This window comes from Cinclus cinclus, chromosome 13 (genome assembly GCF_963662255.1).
Source record: "Cinclus cinclus chromosome 13, bCinCin1.1, whole genome shotgun sequence".
NCBI lineage: Eukaryota > Metazoa > Chordata > Aves > Passeriformes > Cinclidae > Cinclus > Cinclus cinclus.
Window position 1 is genome coordinate 10,276,084 of NC_085058.1, and position 15,126 is coordinate 10,291,209.

A 15,126-nucleotide genomic window follows, 5' to 3' on the forward strand; every position below is an offset into this window, starting at 1 on the left:
TATACCAGTATAACTTGCTTATAACTATTTAATTACAGTAAGGCATATTTCTAAAATAAAATGTCCCCACATTCCTCCATACAAATAAAATCATAAAATGAAGGGTATACTTTTTCAGAATACTATTTTTGCTGCTATTTTTAGAATCATCATCATCATCTGTTGTTAACCATAAGTCAGAGACTGCCAATTCACATTCAAATTTTGGAGAGTTAGAGGTGAGAAGTAATAGGAACTTATTGATTTTAATTTTATTCTGGTATTTCAGATTTCTAAATTTAACATTGGAACAGAAATCTCTACTTTTGTTTTATTTATCAAGATTCAAAATCATGCTCTTGGAAAACCCCCACCTGAATTTCTAAGCTGCCTGTGCATATTGCTAAAGTTCATGGAGTGCACCCTAATATTTAGAAGCAAAGTGTTATTTAAATTCTGAACTGCACTGAGCTGTTTAATACCTGTGTGATCCAGGCCCTGTCAAAGGGATTAATGAATTTGGGAATGTCTGTGCCTGCAGAACCTTGTCCAGCAAATGTGCTGGAAGAATTCCTCTGCCTCAGCTAAGCTCCAGTGTTGACCCAGGGAAGGCTGGGCTCTCCTCAGAATACTTGCTGTTATCACTCAGGCCTTGCATGCTAAGGAGAGAGATGCAGAAGGAACAAAAAGTCATAATAAATACTTTGAATTAGCATATACATCAAAACTCACAGACTAAAAATTCTCTCTCTACCTGTATAAAGAGTGTGACACTTCACTCTCCAGAGCTACAGCTCTGCGGGCTGCTTGTGACTTTCGTGGGGGGTGTGGGGGTTTTGGTTGGCAGCTTTTTTCCATGTTTGTTTGACTGTGGTGGTGTTCTGAAAATTGGATTGTGGTACTAATAAAGTAAACGTTTTCAGCTAAAATACCCCCAAAGTCAGCACTATACTTGGGCAAACACAATTCAAGTCGGATGTGATATTTTCTAGAAAATGTACCTATCTCAAAGCATGGTAAACTTCTGCATAATATTGTTGTAACACTTGGATCAACCTCTTGGAGAAGGAAGGCCAGGAAATTCTACCTCCTTCCTCTTCTTCTTGCAGCTATGGAACTTAATTTTGTTTACCTTGTACTTCTCAAGAACAGCTATAAAGAAAATGTAAACAGATAATCTTTTTTATTTCAGTAAAGTCTGAGGTCAAGTTAAAGCTAACTCATGAAGCATCCATTCAATGTACTGGAGATTTAGATAAATCTGTTTAAATATAAGGAAGAGTTCTAGAATGGGCTGTTCCATGAAATAAAAGTAATTTATTTAACTTACAAAGGGAAAACTAAACAGTGACATTTACCCTTCCTTCTTTTCATACTTCTCTTACTTCACAAGCTGCAATTTAAAATCACCTTTGGAGAAAGGTGCTTTTTATTCTAGTATATCTTACAATACAGCACAGACATCAAAATTTCATTGGAGGAATAAGACAGTTTGTTAACATTTAAATACACAGACATCCATTCCAGTCCTTGAAGAACATGTTTTTTTGTTTACAACAGAAAAATACATCTGACAACAGTAGCTAGTTATTTTACAAGCAAACAATATTGAACTCTGCATAGTTTATACACAATATACTCTGGTAATAATTTAATTACCAGTTTTATCCACTATTTACTAGCTGGCCACATAAAGCCTGACATTCATCTGAAATGTGGCATTATATGTTCCATTGGTACTCTCTTAACAGCTTCATTTAATGAAGTATTTTCTGGACAAATGATTTTTGAAACTGAAAGCTGACTAGAATGCTGGATGTCTTCGCTACAAACATTTAGTGCTTACAATACATTCCTAAAGTAAAGGCAGGTGCCCAATAGAAAACATAGCTCAGAAAGAAAAGAAAATACTGTGCAAATTAAACCCCATCGCATTTAAAAATGTATTGATGTGCAAGTTACAGTATCAACTGTGCAATAATACTAACTGGGAAAAAAATCTCAGCATAAAATGATACATCTCTCACAGTACGTCCTTGATTGCACACGTTCCACGGCGTTTGCATCCATTACACTTTCTGCAGAAATCAAATACACTGAGTACCCTTAATTAAAACTAAACTATTTTACAATGAGAAGTTGTATACATGCTTCATTTAGTGGGAAAAACTGGACTAAAAATAACCAGAATCACGTCAGAAATGCTTCCTGACTTGTAGAGCCACAGTGCTTGTGAAGTGACTGACAAGTGTCAGGATCTTTACGCCACTCACGAAATGCAGCTTGTGGGTTACTGAGCAATAAACCCCCCCCCCCCAGGACCAACAGCACTGGCTTGAATTCCTTGCTTTTACAATCCAGTACATGCCTTTCCACCCTCGTGATCCTTATGGGCATATTGAAAATATACCTGTTGTAAAGGTGTTGGTTTTCTCCCCATAATACTTAATGCTGCAGTAACTGCTTTGAAAGGAAACACAATGTTTTCTTTCCACAGTGCATATCACTGTTTTTAGCTACTTATAGGGACATAACCAGAAACCAGGATTAGCTCACAGAACACTACAGAATGTCAAAAATGCCTGAAGGTACACTGAAAGCATTGGGAAGAACCCTCATTTTCAGTGTGCCATCTGCTCCACAGGAGAAGATACGATTGCCTTGCACAGTCTCAATCTGGGTGACACCAGCACCAATATTTCTGAAAAGGGATTGCTTTGCATGTTCGTTTTTAAATGAATGAATTAAATTGTAGCCAGTCAGTCTCCACACCTGTATCAAAAGAATGAGAAAAGGAGATTAATATTAAAATATTTGCATTTCCCCCCTATTGTTTCAGATTCCTGGCTGTTCTAAACTCTAGTCAGTGAAGATAAAGGATGGTTTTTTGGTTGCCTCATTGCAACAGTTATAACAAGTCTTGAGGGGCTCCTGATGCAGTGTAAGGCTGCCTTACTGTGGACCTTACTGTGGGTATTGGGCAGGGTGAAGCTTCCCTGTGTTACCTGATCAGAGTCCTCCTCCCAGCTTCCCCCCATGAATGCTGCAGAACTGGACAGGTTGCATTTTCATCCAAGATGACTACTGTCAGCTTTGCAGCAGCTGGAAATGCTTTCCTGCTAAGGAATGCTGCAGAGAGTAAGCTGCACAATTAAAAAGCATGCAGAGGGGTAGGAGGCACAGCTGTCTGTTGTGTCCTAAGCAGCAGGATCCTCATCAAGGCCAGGCCATGAAAGCCCCTCGTAAGCAATCCTACAGCTAAAAGGAAAGAAACTGTATTCACCTTCTCTTTACCATGTTGTATTTCCTTTCTTTAGTATTCAGGTAAAATGTCCCTTAAAACAGGAACTGTATTTCTGGTTTGGCTTTTTTTTTTTTTTTTTTTTTTTTTTTTTACGTTGGTGATTGTTTCTTGCTACTCTGATCTCTCAGTAGCTGTATGGGGTTACAGCATCAGGAGTAAAAAACAAAATTTGGTGACACAGAAACTTTACACAATGTTGAAGTTGCTGAGCGCCCCCTGTGTTACAAAGAATGTCCAACAATAAAGTCAGAACATTTTTAAGTGAGAGAAAAACAAGGTAAGATTTCAGAACTGTGCACTCTGCTTTATCCAATTAAAATCAGTCTCACAACCTTAAAAAGACTATTCTTTAGTGGAGGATAAAACCTACTTGCTTTAGAAGTCTACCAGTACATTTCAGTTTACATTATAAATGTAAAGCAAGCAGGCTGTACATCAAGTGTAGGTTTGGGGCATGTTTTTGTTTTATTACTGCATTTATCTGGCTATTTACATATGACTATAATACACTACTTCAGCCAAACACCCTCCTCCAGCACCCATCTCCTCCATCCCTTACCTTCATGTTGCCTTCGGCCGAGCCCGTAACAAAATAGTCCTCAGAAGGATCCAGTGCAAGGGCCTTAACAGCTGACTCGTGTGCTTGGAAGGTGAAAAGGATTTGCCTCTGTCTGATGTCAAAGATGCAGATATATCCCTTCCTACCTCCAGAAATGAGCAGTTGGTGCTTGGGTGCATACTGAAGTACTGTGGCACCATGGTCATGACAAGTGAAGGCTGAAGAAGAAGGATGTCAGAATTTAATAGATTTGAAATTGTAAGTAGCTCTCAGTCTTTAAATGTCTTTCTTCTATAAATTGCTACCTGAATATTTTCTAACTTTGCAGTCATATTCCTTCATATGGGTAATGTCTTATTATCTGACAGCTTAATGCTCTCATAAGAGATACATAGATCTAATGCAGATGAAAGCAAGATATGCAGTTTAAGTTACTTTAGAATACAGGCTCATACCTGAATATAAAATCTGAAAAAATATAAAATTCACCATATGAAGTTCAGTTAAATTCCTGATTTAAAAATAGTATAGCTGATCTTGAGCAACTTGGTCTAGTGAAAGATGTCCCTGCCCGTGGCAGTGGAGGGAAAAGAGATGATTTTTAAGGTCCCTTCCAACCCAAACAATTGTATGATGTTCTTTCTTCATACTTTTCCATATAGAGCAGATTAACATCATGCTAGAGCACATGCAGAACCAGTCTGGTGCATGTATTAGTGTGCAACACAAACTTAGACCTGGTCCCCAGTGTAAGGTTTTCCCCTTGCCCCAAGCACACACACAAGCTGTATTTCCTTAGTCAGTAAGAAGCAGAGGTTTCATTTTTCACCACAGTGCTTACCATGTATAAGACTGTTACCAGATGAAACCAAGGTGTCCCAGAGGCACACATTTCTGAGGGAGGAAAAAACCAAAATCATTATGGCCCATTGCCAAGTGATTCATGGGGTGACATGACTCTGAAAATGTTCACATTTTATGTAAGTCTAGAAGGCAGAATCACTCTGTAGTCATTGGAGAGCATCTGCAAAGAACTAAGAGTCTTAATTATTTTCTTTGCTCTTTTATGCCTCTTAGTGGAACTGTATCTTCTACCTTTGGAATGTGTACTGATCAAAGGCTGTGTCAAATAATTATAGGAGTTATTCTTTTCAGAGAAAAAGATTATCCTACTTTGCTGAACAGATTTCTACCCCCAGCAACAGCATCATGTCAAAGCAGTTGCATTTGGAATACAACCTGAAAGAACTATTGACCAGTCCTCACACAAACTAGGAAACAAGCAACTGAAGCAATGATATTAAAAGAAATTATCCAGCAACTTCAAGCTATAAGAAAACTTAGAACAATGAGCCTTAAAATGACATCCACACCTTACTGCCCAAGAACTTGGCAAGCTAAGGGAGATGAGTAAGCAGTTTTGAAATTCTTCACTGTTCCTTTAAACACACCTGTTATCATTGGATTGTCCCGATGTAGCAACTAGACTTGAAGAGGTTATAAATGCAAAGTCACTTGTGGTTTTACTGTGGCACTGCCAACTCTATTAAAAACAAAACAAACAGAAAAGTGCAATCTTACCAGCTGTTATTTGCATCAAAAGTAACTACTGTCAGTCTGATGTCAGTGATAGCGAAGAGTCTTTGAAACAAAGCTTAAAAACTGACAGTTTGGAACTGAGAATGGAACAGTGGATTAAAATCCAGTATAAAATGAAAAGATGCTACAATAAGTGACAAAGAACAAATCCACAATATAGTGTTTGACAACAGCCTGAGATTTAAATTAAGCAGGGTCTTCATGCTGCAGTAAAATATATTGAAGAGCGTATTTTTACTAAGTTTTGGGCTTATAAAGTCATTAGTTGTGGCTCTGATTTTTAATTTAAACAAGGGTAATGTTGAAGAGGTATTTGCAATTACACTGTAGCTCATGGTTATTGTGCAATTGGTTTACCAAAGATGTATAATAGAAACTCTGCAGTTTTTTTGATGAAGTGTGTCGATTAAAAAACAGCAAAATCAAATATGTCTTATTAAAATCATACACTCTGGGCCTGTCTCAAGTTTCAAAGACTTTGCTTTCCTTTACAATAATAATAACAATTAAAAAATTCTCTGTTTACTTACCAGGTAGGGCTTAGGATTTGAGGTGGTTTGGTTTACTTGCCAAATACTTAGAAAACCTTCACCATCAGCAACACCACACTGCAAGGAACAAACTGCATTTATTAGCATGACATGGTGGTTACTGGATGCTTCATGACACTAAACTGCTGACTTCAGGGAAAAGCCCACCTGAACCACCAAATCTTTGCCTGCAAATTGAATATCAGTAACAATAATCATCAAGTAAAAAAAAAATAGTTTGGAAGCCAAGTGACTTCAGTGCTGATTGTTTAACAATTATTTAATGATCGATGCTGCCCTGCATACTCAGTTCTCTTCTGGAAATGGAGAAAGTGTGGAAGCTTATCTTTCAAATCCTAATGTTAGATACTAAAGCTAACAAAGGCATCATTATTCTGTGACTCGACTTGAAAGTGCTTAAAAAATTCAGATGCATGACAGCATGCCATAAAAAGCATGCTAAGAACAATTGTGGAAAGACTGTAGTCATGACTGGTAAAATGACTGAGCTATATTTATTAACCAAAATGAATAACATTTAATACTGTATACTCTATGCAGCATGTTCTGTAAGTATTTTACAAAATAATTTTAGAAAAAATTAGACATAATTTTTATATTTTCTCTTTTTAGTTGAGTTTCATGAGTCCTTGCCTGAATGACCTTCATGTGAAGCACAGCAACAAGAAGTACATCTTAATTTATGATTTAACATTGACTCCCACATAATGGTAAGATTGCAATATCTCAAAGCACAATCAAAACTCAGTTTTAGAATAAGTTTAAATGACATTCTATGCTACCTGAAAATAGATATGCTGAGAGATACTTCATATTTCCAATGATTTCCCCTATGCTGTTTCATAGCTGTGTACAGTCATGCCCAAACACCTTTAATTCACTTCTTACAGCTTTTAACTATAATGAAGTTAAATATTTTGTCAGTAAAAATGCAGGCAAGACCTATTAAAATAATAGAATGGGCAACATGAAAAACTGAAGAGGTCGGTATTTCTCCCAGTTTCTTTCTTTCTCCACTCTTCTTTCTACATCTCATATCCCTTACAGAGTCACTTCTGGCCAAAATATGTTTTTTTGTACTCTTTCTGCTCTCCACTCTAGTGGAGTACACTCACAGCCTTCAACTCATGGGCTGAATGATCCCTGTCTTACAGGTTCTTCTAGGTAATGCATTCTGTGAAAACTTTATCTTGGCCAGAATGCAAAGTGGGAGGCACTTCTTGAAGGCCTGCGCCTGTACTGATTGACAGCTGGACTTGATGATCTTGGGGGTCTTTGCCAGCTTAATGATTCTATTATTGATACAAGTGTGCATCTATAAATAAGGAATCTCTGAAGATTTTTTTAAAAAAAATATTTAATTTAAAAAGGTGACCACATGGGAACACAGATTTCTGAAGAGGAAGAACAAACAGTGTGAAAATGTGGTAAATAGGATATGGGATAGCAGTGTGGAGCTGAGAGAAAAGAAAGGAGAATAAGGGTCAGGGTTTATTACAAAGCTCCCACATGCAGCCAAAATGCACGACACAATATCATTGTTCTAGGGAACCCTAACAGTTCTGCATGGCAGCAGTTAAAACTGCTTCAGAGGTCACAGCACAAGCAAACATTTCCTTATGAACAAAAAGTCCAACCCCTGCAAAACCCTACATGTACTTACTTACCTTATTTCCCTGGGCATTGAAATACATCCTTGTCACCCTGGCATTCCCAGCCTGCTGGAAGCACACCAGCTGCTGTGGCCTTGTCCACTCAAACATTCGGACACTTCCATCTTGTGCACCTGTAAGATCTAAGATTAAAAGATGATCATTAATAGTATGGTATTTTGTAGAAAACTATCAATTCCATACTCGTGATTCACTTACAATACTGATGGACTGGATGTGAAGCCATTCTCTTGACGTTATTCAGATTTCTTTTAATCAGCTTTACATGGAACAAAGAAAAATGAAAATAATTTTGAAGAAAGACATAAACACACTATTCAGTTTTGTTTATGCTATTACATGGTGAGTGTCCCCTAGCTAAAAAAAAAAATCTATTAAGCTAGCATTATTTGAACGGTCCTATATCAAAGTTCCCATAAGAAAGAAAACCACCCACATTGTCCCATTATTTTCTATATCACAATAATTCTGTGCCACAGTATATAAGAAAATGCTTAGTTTGGCCTTCTTTGTGGCCAGGTCTTGGTCACTATTGGCCTTTTATGTCAATACTGGATTGACAGTATGATGATAATGCACTCTAGGTGTCTCTACTAAATAACAGATGATAAACAGCCCTCTCTCCTGAGCTGCACACACAGAAGTACCCACCACACCAGCTCCAGTGCTGGTTTGCCCAGTGCCTAGCCAGGGCATGGATGGAGATGGCTGGATCTGACTCACTCCAAACGACGGTGCAGTTGAAGGAGCCAGCGTTGTGGTAGAACCACGGAAGTCAACGTCATCGGAACTGTAAAAGAACAGCTCTGCTTTAAACAAATGCTTCTTTGCTCCTAATGATCTTTACTTACTTATCAAGAGCCTAATGGCAGTGGGTAGAAGAAGTGACAATAATGAGACTCTAAATTGATAATTCCTGCACTTACGCAGTACAAATTCTTTCCACGTGCCCCGAATCTACCCATGTTTAATCTCAAGAGATGATCCCAATAGAAGAACATAAGCTTCCTTGAGAAGAATATTGTTGGACTGTTCCTGACCAGTGTATGCAGTGTGCAGGGAGCTGGCACAGAGGAGCTCTTGCTGCAGCTGATCCATCCACAGTTCTCAGCACAGGAAGGGAGAGGACAGGAACAACCAGCATCAGCTACCACTGCTGCCCTCCACACTGCACTGATGCAAGGGAACTGCAGGGTGTCCAAGGTAGCACTTCCTTCATTATCTTATGCACCACATAGAATTTTACTTCACTGTGCAGTGCACATGTGCCTAAAGACAGCAGTTATTCTCTTGCTTTCCCTCACTTGCAAAGCAACCTGAAACGTACTGAAGAAGAGTAATTAACATTTTTTGTATGCTCCATTTGTGCTTACACAGGTAATAGAGAAGCAGCTTCACAGAAAATCAATACTCTTATTAATATAACCACAAAGAAACAATCCTACCTTTTAGACTCTCTGTCATATTCTTCCCCAATCCATATAAATGACTGAGCAGCCAGCAGAGCTGAAATATCAAGTTCTTGAACATCATGTGTAGATGCCAAAACAATTTCATTGCTGTTTGCCTACGCAGCACAAATACAAGATTTATACTAACTATAATTAAGATATTTTATTACAATTTTTGTAGTATTTGAGGCTTACCTTGTTAACTGCAAATGCCATTATCATATCTGATTCTTTGTGAATGATTTTTGCTTTTCCTCCAGGGTATCCAAGATCTGCTTCAACCTACAAAACATTCATAAAAAACTTCAATTAGCATGAAAATCCATTTTGTAGAGGTACATTCAGAGTGCAAAAATCTATACAAAATTCATGCAAGAAAAGTTCAGTGGCCTTAGCATTGTTTCAGTAGCTAAACTTTAGACTTCTCATACTCTTTGGTGTTCTAGAAGCCAAAAGTGATATTTGAGTGTAAGAAACACGAAGTTGTGTGTGCAACACTATTTACAAGGTGTTCACTTATCCCAATTATCAGGACATCTGAAGTTAGTTCATGGATTAAAAGCCCATCACACAGACTACACAGAACACACAGCTTCTGTTAGTCACATTAGAAAGGAAAAGCCAGTTCCACAGAACTTTTAAGAATGTGCTAGAGGTTTGGGAGAAGGGATACTACCTTGTTTTTGTGATCTTCTGCTACGCAGTTTTGTTTGACCTGCTCCACACGATCTTCTACAGACTACATAACATCACACAGTCACAAACACAAAACACATGCACAAACAAATATAAAAAAAGAATGAAACATTCCAAACTAGATTTTAAAGGCCACTCTGTCAGTAAATGATGACAAATGTATTTTTAACTTTTTATAAAAGCACAGAAACTAAGACAGGAATCTAAACAAATTCACTTAAAATGTAATGCCTCCTAGATGAACACAAAATGTATGATATAGTAAATAAATGGAGGAGTAATACACACACAAACTCCATACTTACAGGAATTTAAAAAAAGATATTAAATCATATATTTATTTCCCATGATATTTATGTGTTGGCTTAAATTTTCAGTTAGAACATAGCAGTTATAACCGGTACAATTTGTAAAGTCCCATATTATATATTACTATATAATATTACTTTTATATGTATATATTACTCATGCATATATACATATACACAAATGAATAGCACATTTAAATTTCTTTTTCAGTATGACACACCCAAAAAAAGAATAATATTCAAATTTATTTGCTTATTACTGTTATTGCAAATGTTCTGTTTATTAGGATAGTATTCAAATACATAAAGGTGAGATATGTCTTTTTAAAAAATATTTGGTTCAGTTGATATCCCAATCAACAACATGAGAGTCATGTTGAGTTGAAAAAAATCCAAACATTATTAAAGGAGAGAAACTGAAATGTCAATGAAATATGGGAAGAAAAATTAAATACTGAGGAGACTGAGGAACAGTTATAACTGAGCTTTGTTTCTAAAAAAAAGCTGCATCCTTTGTTTACCTCACTCTGTTTTCTTTTCTTTGTGAATATATATCTTATGAAAGTCTCCTGAAGAAGTTCTTGCTTCACAAGAAAATGCCAGAGCCTTTTTGCTGGAAGAGCTGAGTAATCCTTTGATCTGGATAAAGCAGAAGAAGGAAAGAAATACAGAGTATCCTGAGCTGGAGGAGATCCACAAGGACCACTGAAGTCTAACTCAAGTCTAAGAATTCCACCGTGTGCCTGAGAGTGTTGACCAAACACTTCTGGAACTTTGCTGGGGGTGCTGTGCCCACTTCCCCAGGCAGTCTGCTCCAGTGCCCACCACCTTTCTGGGGGAAAGGTGGTTAGAACCTCCAGAAAGAACCTTTTTCTAATGACACACCTAAACCCCCTGACACAGCTTCAGGCCATTCCCCTGCGTCCTGTCACTGTCACCAGGGAGCAGAGATCAGTGCCTGCCCCTCCTCTTCCCTCAGGAGGAAGCTGTACCTGCACTGAGCTCTCCCCTCAGTCTCCTCCCGGCTGGACAGACCAAGTGCCCTCAGCTGCTCCTCACACGCTTCACCTCCAGTCCCTTCACCATCTTCACTGCCCTCCTTTGGGTGCTCTCTAGCAGTTTGATATCCTTACTATGCTGTGGCACCCAAAACTGCCCCAGCACTGGAGGTGAGGCTGCCCCAGAGCAGAGCAGAGCAGGACAATCCCCTCCCTTGCCAGGCTGGCCATGCTGGGCCTGGTGCCCCCCGGGACTTGCTTGGCCCTCCTGGCTGCCAGGGCACTGCTGACTCATTTTGCACTGTTGACTTAGTTGTGATTTCATATATTGAGAAAAGCAAACTATTTTTGAGTCGAAAACACAGTTCACTCCCTGCATTTACAGACACCTCCAGGCATGACACTGTCTAAACACAGGAGGATTAGCCTTAAAAGGACCTTAGTACAACTTCTCCTCCCCCAGACATCTGCATGTATTACATAACTCTTCTGTTGCTGGGACTGGGTGAGAGACGACTGCTACTGAAGGATTAGTAAAACAGCTTGAACAGGGCTTTCCCAGCAGCAGCCATTGCCCTCGACTCCTACAACCTCTGCTCTTTTCTCATTTCCCTTTCTTGTTGCAGCTGTGGAAGGTGCAGCAGAGTGAGTAAAGGCTGCTGCGGGAGACAGGCAGCTGCGTAAGAGTGAACAAAGGGATGTGGGAAAATGGTTTCTGCAGAACACTGGCGACTAGACCAAAGAGCTAGACAACCTTTGTTTGGCTGTTTAACATGAGGAAATGCTCTTCAGAATTTCTGTGATTGAAGAATGTGTCTTTGTTAGGAAAAAAATACTTACTTGAATGGTGTGTTTTCAGGTTCTATCATTGCTTTATTGCGGAGAATAGCTGGTCCTGCCCCTACACCAAGGTCACTGGGGTAAGTATTGATGTAGTTTGGAGGTGGGCCTTCAAACTGGTCCATTCTATCTTGAAGAATTTGTTCCCAGTGTTCTAAATTTTTTATTACAGCAATGCCCAATGGAGATGTTACAGGCAGGTCTAAACAGAAATATTAATAAAGTAAGGCTCAGAGAAAAGAAATTAAGTTACAGTGAGTATAAAGCCCCCATAATAACCAACCATCCACAAAAAATCTTGAAATGAAATGTACCTGTTGGCAGTTGTAATAAATATAGTATTTAATTATTTGAATTTTAAAGTTAGAATTTAAAGGTGAAGTCTGACAGAAAGCCACATTTACAGAAAATTAAAATGTAAAGCAGGATTTAGCATACCAGTGAATTCCAGACCAGCAATGGGAAAGAAGTTCTTAATGTTGTGCAGAACTAATTTTACCATTGTCAGATGTAGAAGAGCCCAGCTGTATAAAAAGAATATATTTAGTAGTGTTAAAAAAACATTAAGAGTTATTTACAGAGTATTTTTCTTCTTGAGGCAAATACATAGGTTAGAAAAACACTGTAGAAAGGTTCTATTTAATCTGCACCTCATTAAAAAATTACATGCTTGAATCAGCAGTCTAAACCATTATTCTAGAGCTGGCATTGTGGCACCTTTTGTTGAGTCTTAAAAATGAAAATGGATGTTCCTCAGTTGTTTTCCCCTCCCCAAAAAAACTGCAAACCACACAACTTTAACTTCCTAATCCCTTTTTTCTGGCAAGTAAATGGGGAACTGTTATTGTGATGAGAATGTGTAATTTCTGTAATCCTATTGCCACAGACAAGTCTGCCCACAGTACTAAAATTGCTTTACTTACATTGGCTGGTGCAGAAGAGCCATACTTTTTTTTAAAAGTTGGGAAGCAAAGGTAAGGGTATGACATAATTATTCTAAAATAGTGACAATTTCTGCTGACCTGTAAGAATTGGCATCTGTGTGTTCCTGGATCTGCACATCAGAGAGGAAAGCATCATCCTCCTCCTCATCACTGTGAATGCTTTCATCAGAATCATATATAACACCACTGTCTGATAAAGGGAGAAAGGGCTGCAATGCAAAGCAAAAGTCTGTATAAAAACAGTATTCTCATCTCTTCTCTGACTTCACTTATGACTCTCACAGAGTTTAAATGACAGCAATATAACCTATAAGTCAATCTCCCTAAAAATATAAATAAATAGCAATGTGGAAAGTGTTAATCACGATTTTTGATGAGAGGCATGCTTTGAAAGTGAAGTAAAAGACTTGTAGGCTCTTTATCTTTTCTTATGAAGATAACATTCTGTATCTTGCTACTAAGAGTGCTCAAAATTTTCACTTTTTTTTTATCCTTTAAAACTTAATGGAATATTCAATTACCTTCGCCATAAAATAGTCCCACATGCTGAGTTCTGGAGGAATAAACTTTTCTTTGTAAGAGGGTCTTTCTGCAGGTACAGGTGGTGGTACATTGCTGTCTTTCACTGGTCGTCCTGGCACCAGCATTCTCATGTTAAACCGACGGCGGTGTTTGTCCATTTCTTCTGATGGAAGAGGAGGTGCTAAATGCAGGTAATTAAAAAAGCTGATATTAGTATTGCATCTTTAAAATGTCTGCATTTTATAACTGAAGCAACTAACATCACCGTTTTTTGGTACTAATTTCTACTGATTTAGAATTAAAGCCAGCCTAAATAAAGTAAGTGTAATCATAAAAAGGTTTCATTATGATAAATTCAATAACCGTGGCATTTAGACACTGGTTATATTACAAAAAAATACATTTTACTTTACATTTACATACTGGATTAAGTTCTTAGGAACTTTTAAAAAGTGTTTTAGCAGAAAAATTTCTCAAGAAAGAAATAAACTCAGAAACTTTGTTGAGAAATAAAGTAATATGTAAAATATCGCTGAACAGTATGCTGCGCAATCAGCAGTTACTCAAATACAAACCAAGGAATTCTTAGGGTAGTGAAGAAAATTTGAATAGAAAGACAGGCTTTTTAAAAATTGAAGTCTACTTTAAAGTTATGATTTGAAATGCCTTAATAGTAACCAAAATATTAATGTGGAATTTGTTTTTCAAAGTGTTACTGGCCAGGCAACATTGAAGATCACACTTACTTTATTACAGGGGAGCTAGGTATTTAAAAACTATTCTGTTTGTCAAAAAAGCCACAACCAACACTCATCTACACTGCAAGTCTTTACAAACCTTCATTGCCATCCTCTGAAACATCAGAAGCTGTAGCAGCTTGAAGGTCAAAGGAAAACAGAATACATCTCAAATGAACACGACTAACAGAAGGTATTCATACTATCACCTTATGAAAATAACTGCCTTAAATGAGTTTAACTTATTCCATGAATGAAAAATACCTGTTGTGGACATTTATAATGGTGCAATGCCTTATTACTGTTTAGTTTTATATTCTGGGGAGGGAGTGTCTAATTTTTGCATAAGTTTCAAGCCTACTGGTGATTTAAAAGTATAATTGATGTGATTTTCGGTATTGCTGAAGTTTATCACAAAGTGTTGTATCCGTCTTTGTCACCAGAGTCTGAATTCAGTCTCCACTTTTGCTTTTCCTCATGCAGCATATTAACACTTGCTCATCTGTCTGTAAAAATCCTGGGTTTATTTGGAGCTTACATATGCACAAGCTGTTTTTCTGCCAGATGAAGTTGGTATTCCTTCTCTGCTGTCTTGTGCTAGGTGAAATCCTACCTTGCAATAGAAACTGATTTCAGAAATATTGTTTCCTAATTACTGCAGTCATTAAATAACAACACTCGTCTTCCATACAAAAACCCATAGGTATTAACACTGATTTATATCACCTGGGGTTTTTTTCCCTAAAAATAATGGCGAAAGTCCTGAAAAATGTTATAAGTAAGCACCTAATAGTACTGTTATTACTGTATTAGTTTTCTTGGCAAATTCAAAATGTGCTGGATGCCATTACAAAGGACAACTGCAATGCTATTATTCGTTTCAGCTTTTTAGTCAATGTAACTGTTTCCTTGCCAGTAGTTCCTTTGGAAATTCTGCTTTGGTCTTTAAAAAGAAGGAAGGTTCT

The 15,126-nt window shown here is 37.7% G+C and overlaps 1 protein-coding gene across 7 annotated transcripts in view; it reads right to left on the minus strand.

The window, feature by feature from the left end:
- Positions 1–1,281: 1,281 nt before the first annotated feature.
- Positions 1,282–15,126, minus strand: part of DMXL2 (Dmx like 2) — a 48,207-nt gene continuing 34,362 nt past the window's right edge. For 4 of the 7 annotated variants that reach the window (XM_062501761.1, XM_062501760.1, XM_062501758.1 and 1 more), the window contains 15 exons: positions 13,424–13,605; positions 12,981–13,111; positions 12,397–12,482; positions 11,959–12,160; positions 10,642–10,759; positions 9,312–9,398; positions 9,111–9,232; positions 8,317–8,455; positions 7,864–7,924; positions 7,660–7,787; positions 5,972–6,049; positions 5,294–5,385; positions 4,684–4,736; positions 3,843–4,060; positions 1,282–2,751 (listed from right to left, as the gene is read on the minus strand). In XM_062501761.1, coding sequence (XP_062357745.1) covers positions 2,542–2,751; positions 3,843–4,060; positions 4,684–4,736; positions 5,294–5,385; positions 5,972–6,049; positions 7,660–7,787; positions 7,864–7,924; positions 8,317–8,455; positions 9,111–9,232; positions 9,312–9,398; positions 10,642–10,759; positions 11,959–12,160; positions 12,397–12,482; positions 12,981–13,111; positions 13,424–13,605 — 1,907 coding nt within the window. In that variant the 3' untranslated portion in view covers positions 1,282–2,541. Of the gene's footprint in view, positions 2,752–3,842; positions 4,061–4,683; positions 4,737–5,293; positions 5,386–5,971; positions 6,050–7,659; positions 7,788–7,863; positions 7,925–8,316; positions 8,456–9,110; positions 9,233–9,311; positions 9,399–9,792; positions 9,856–10,641; positions 10,760–11,958; positions 12,161–12,396; positions 12,483–12,980; positions 13,112–13,423; positions 13,606–15,126 lie in introns of all 7 variants that reach the window. The other 3 variants (XM_062501756.1, XM_062501755.1, XM_062501759.1) reach the window with 2 other exon arrangements.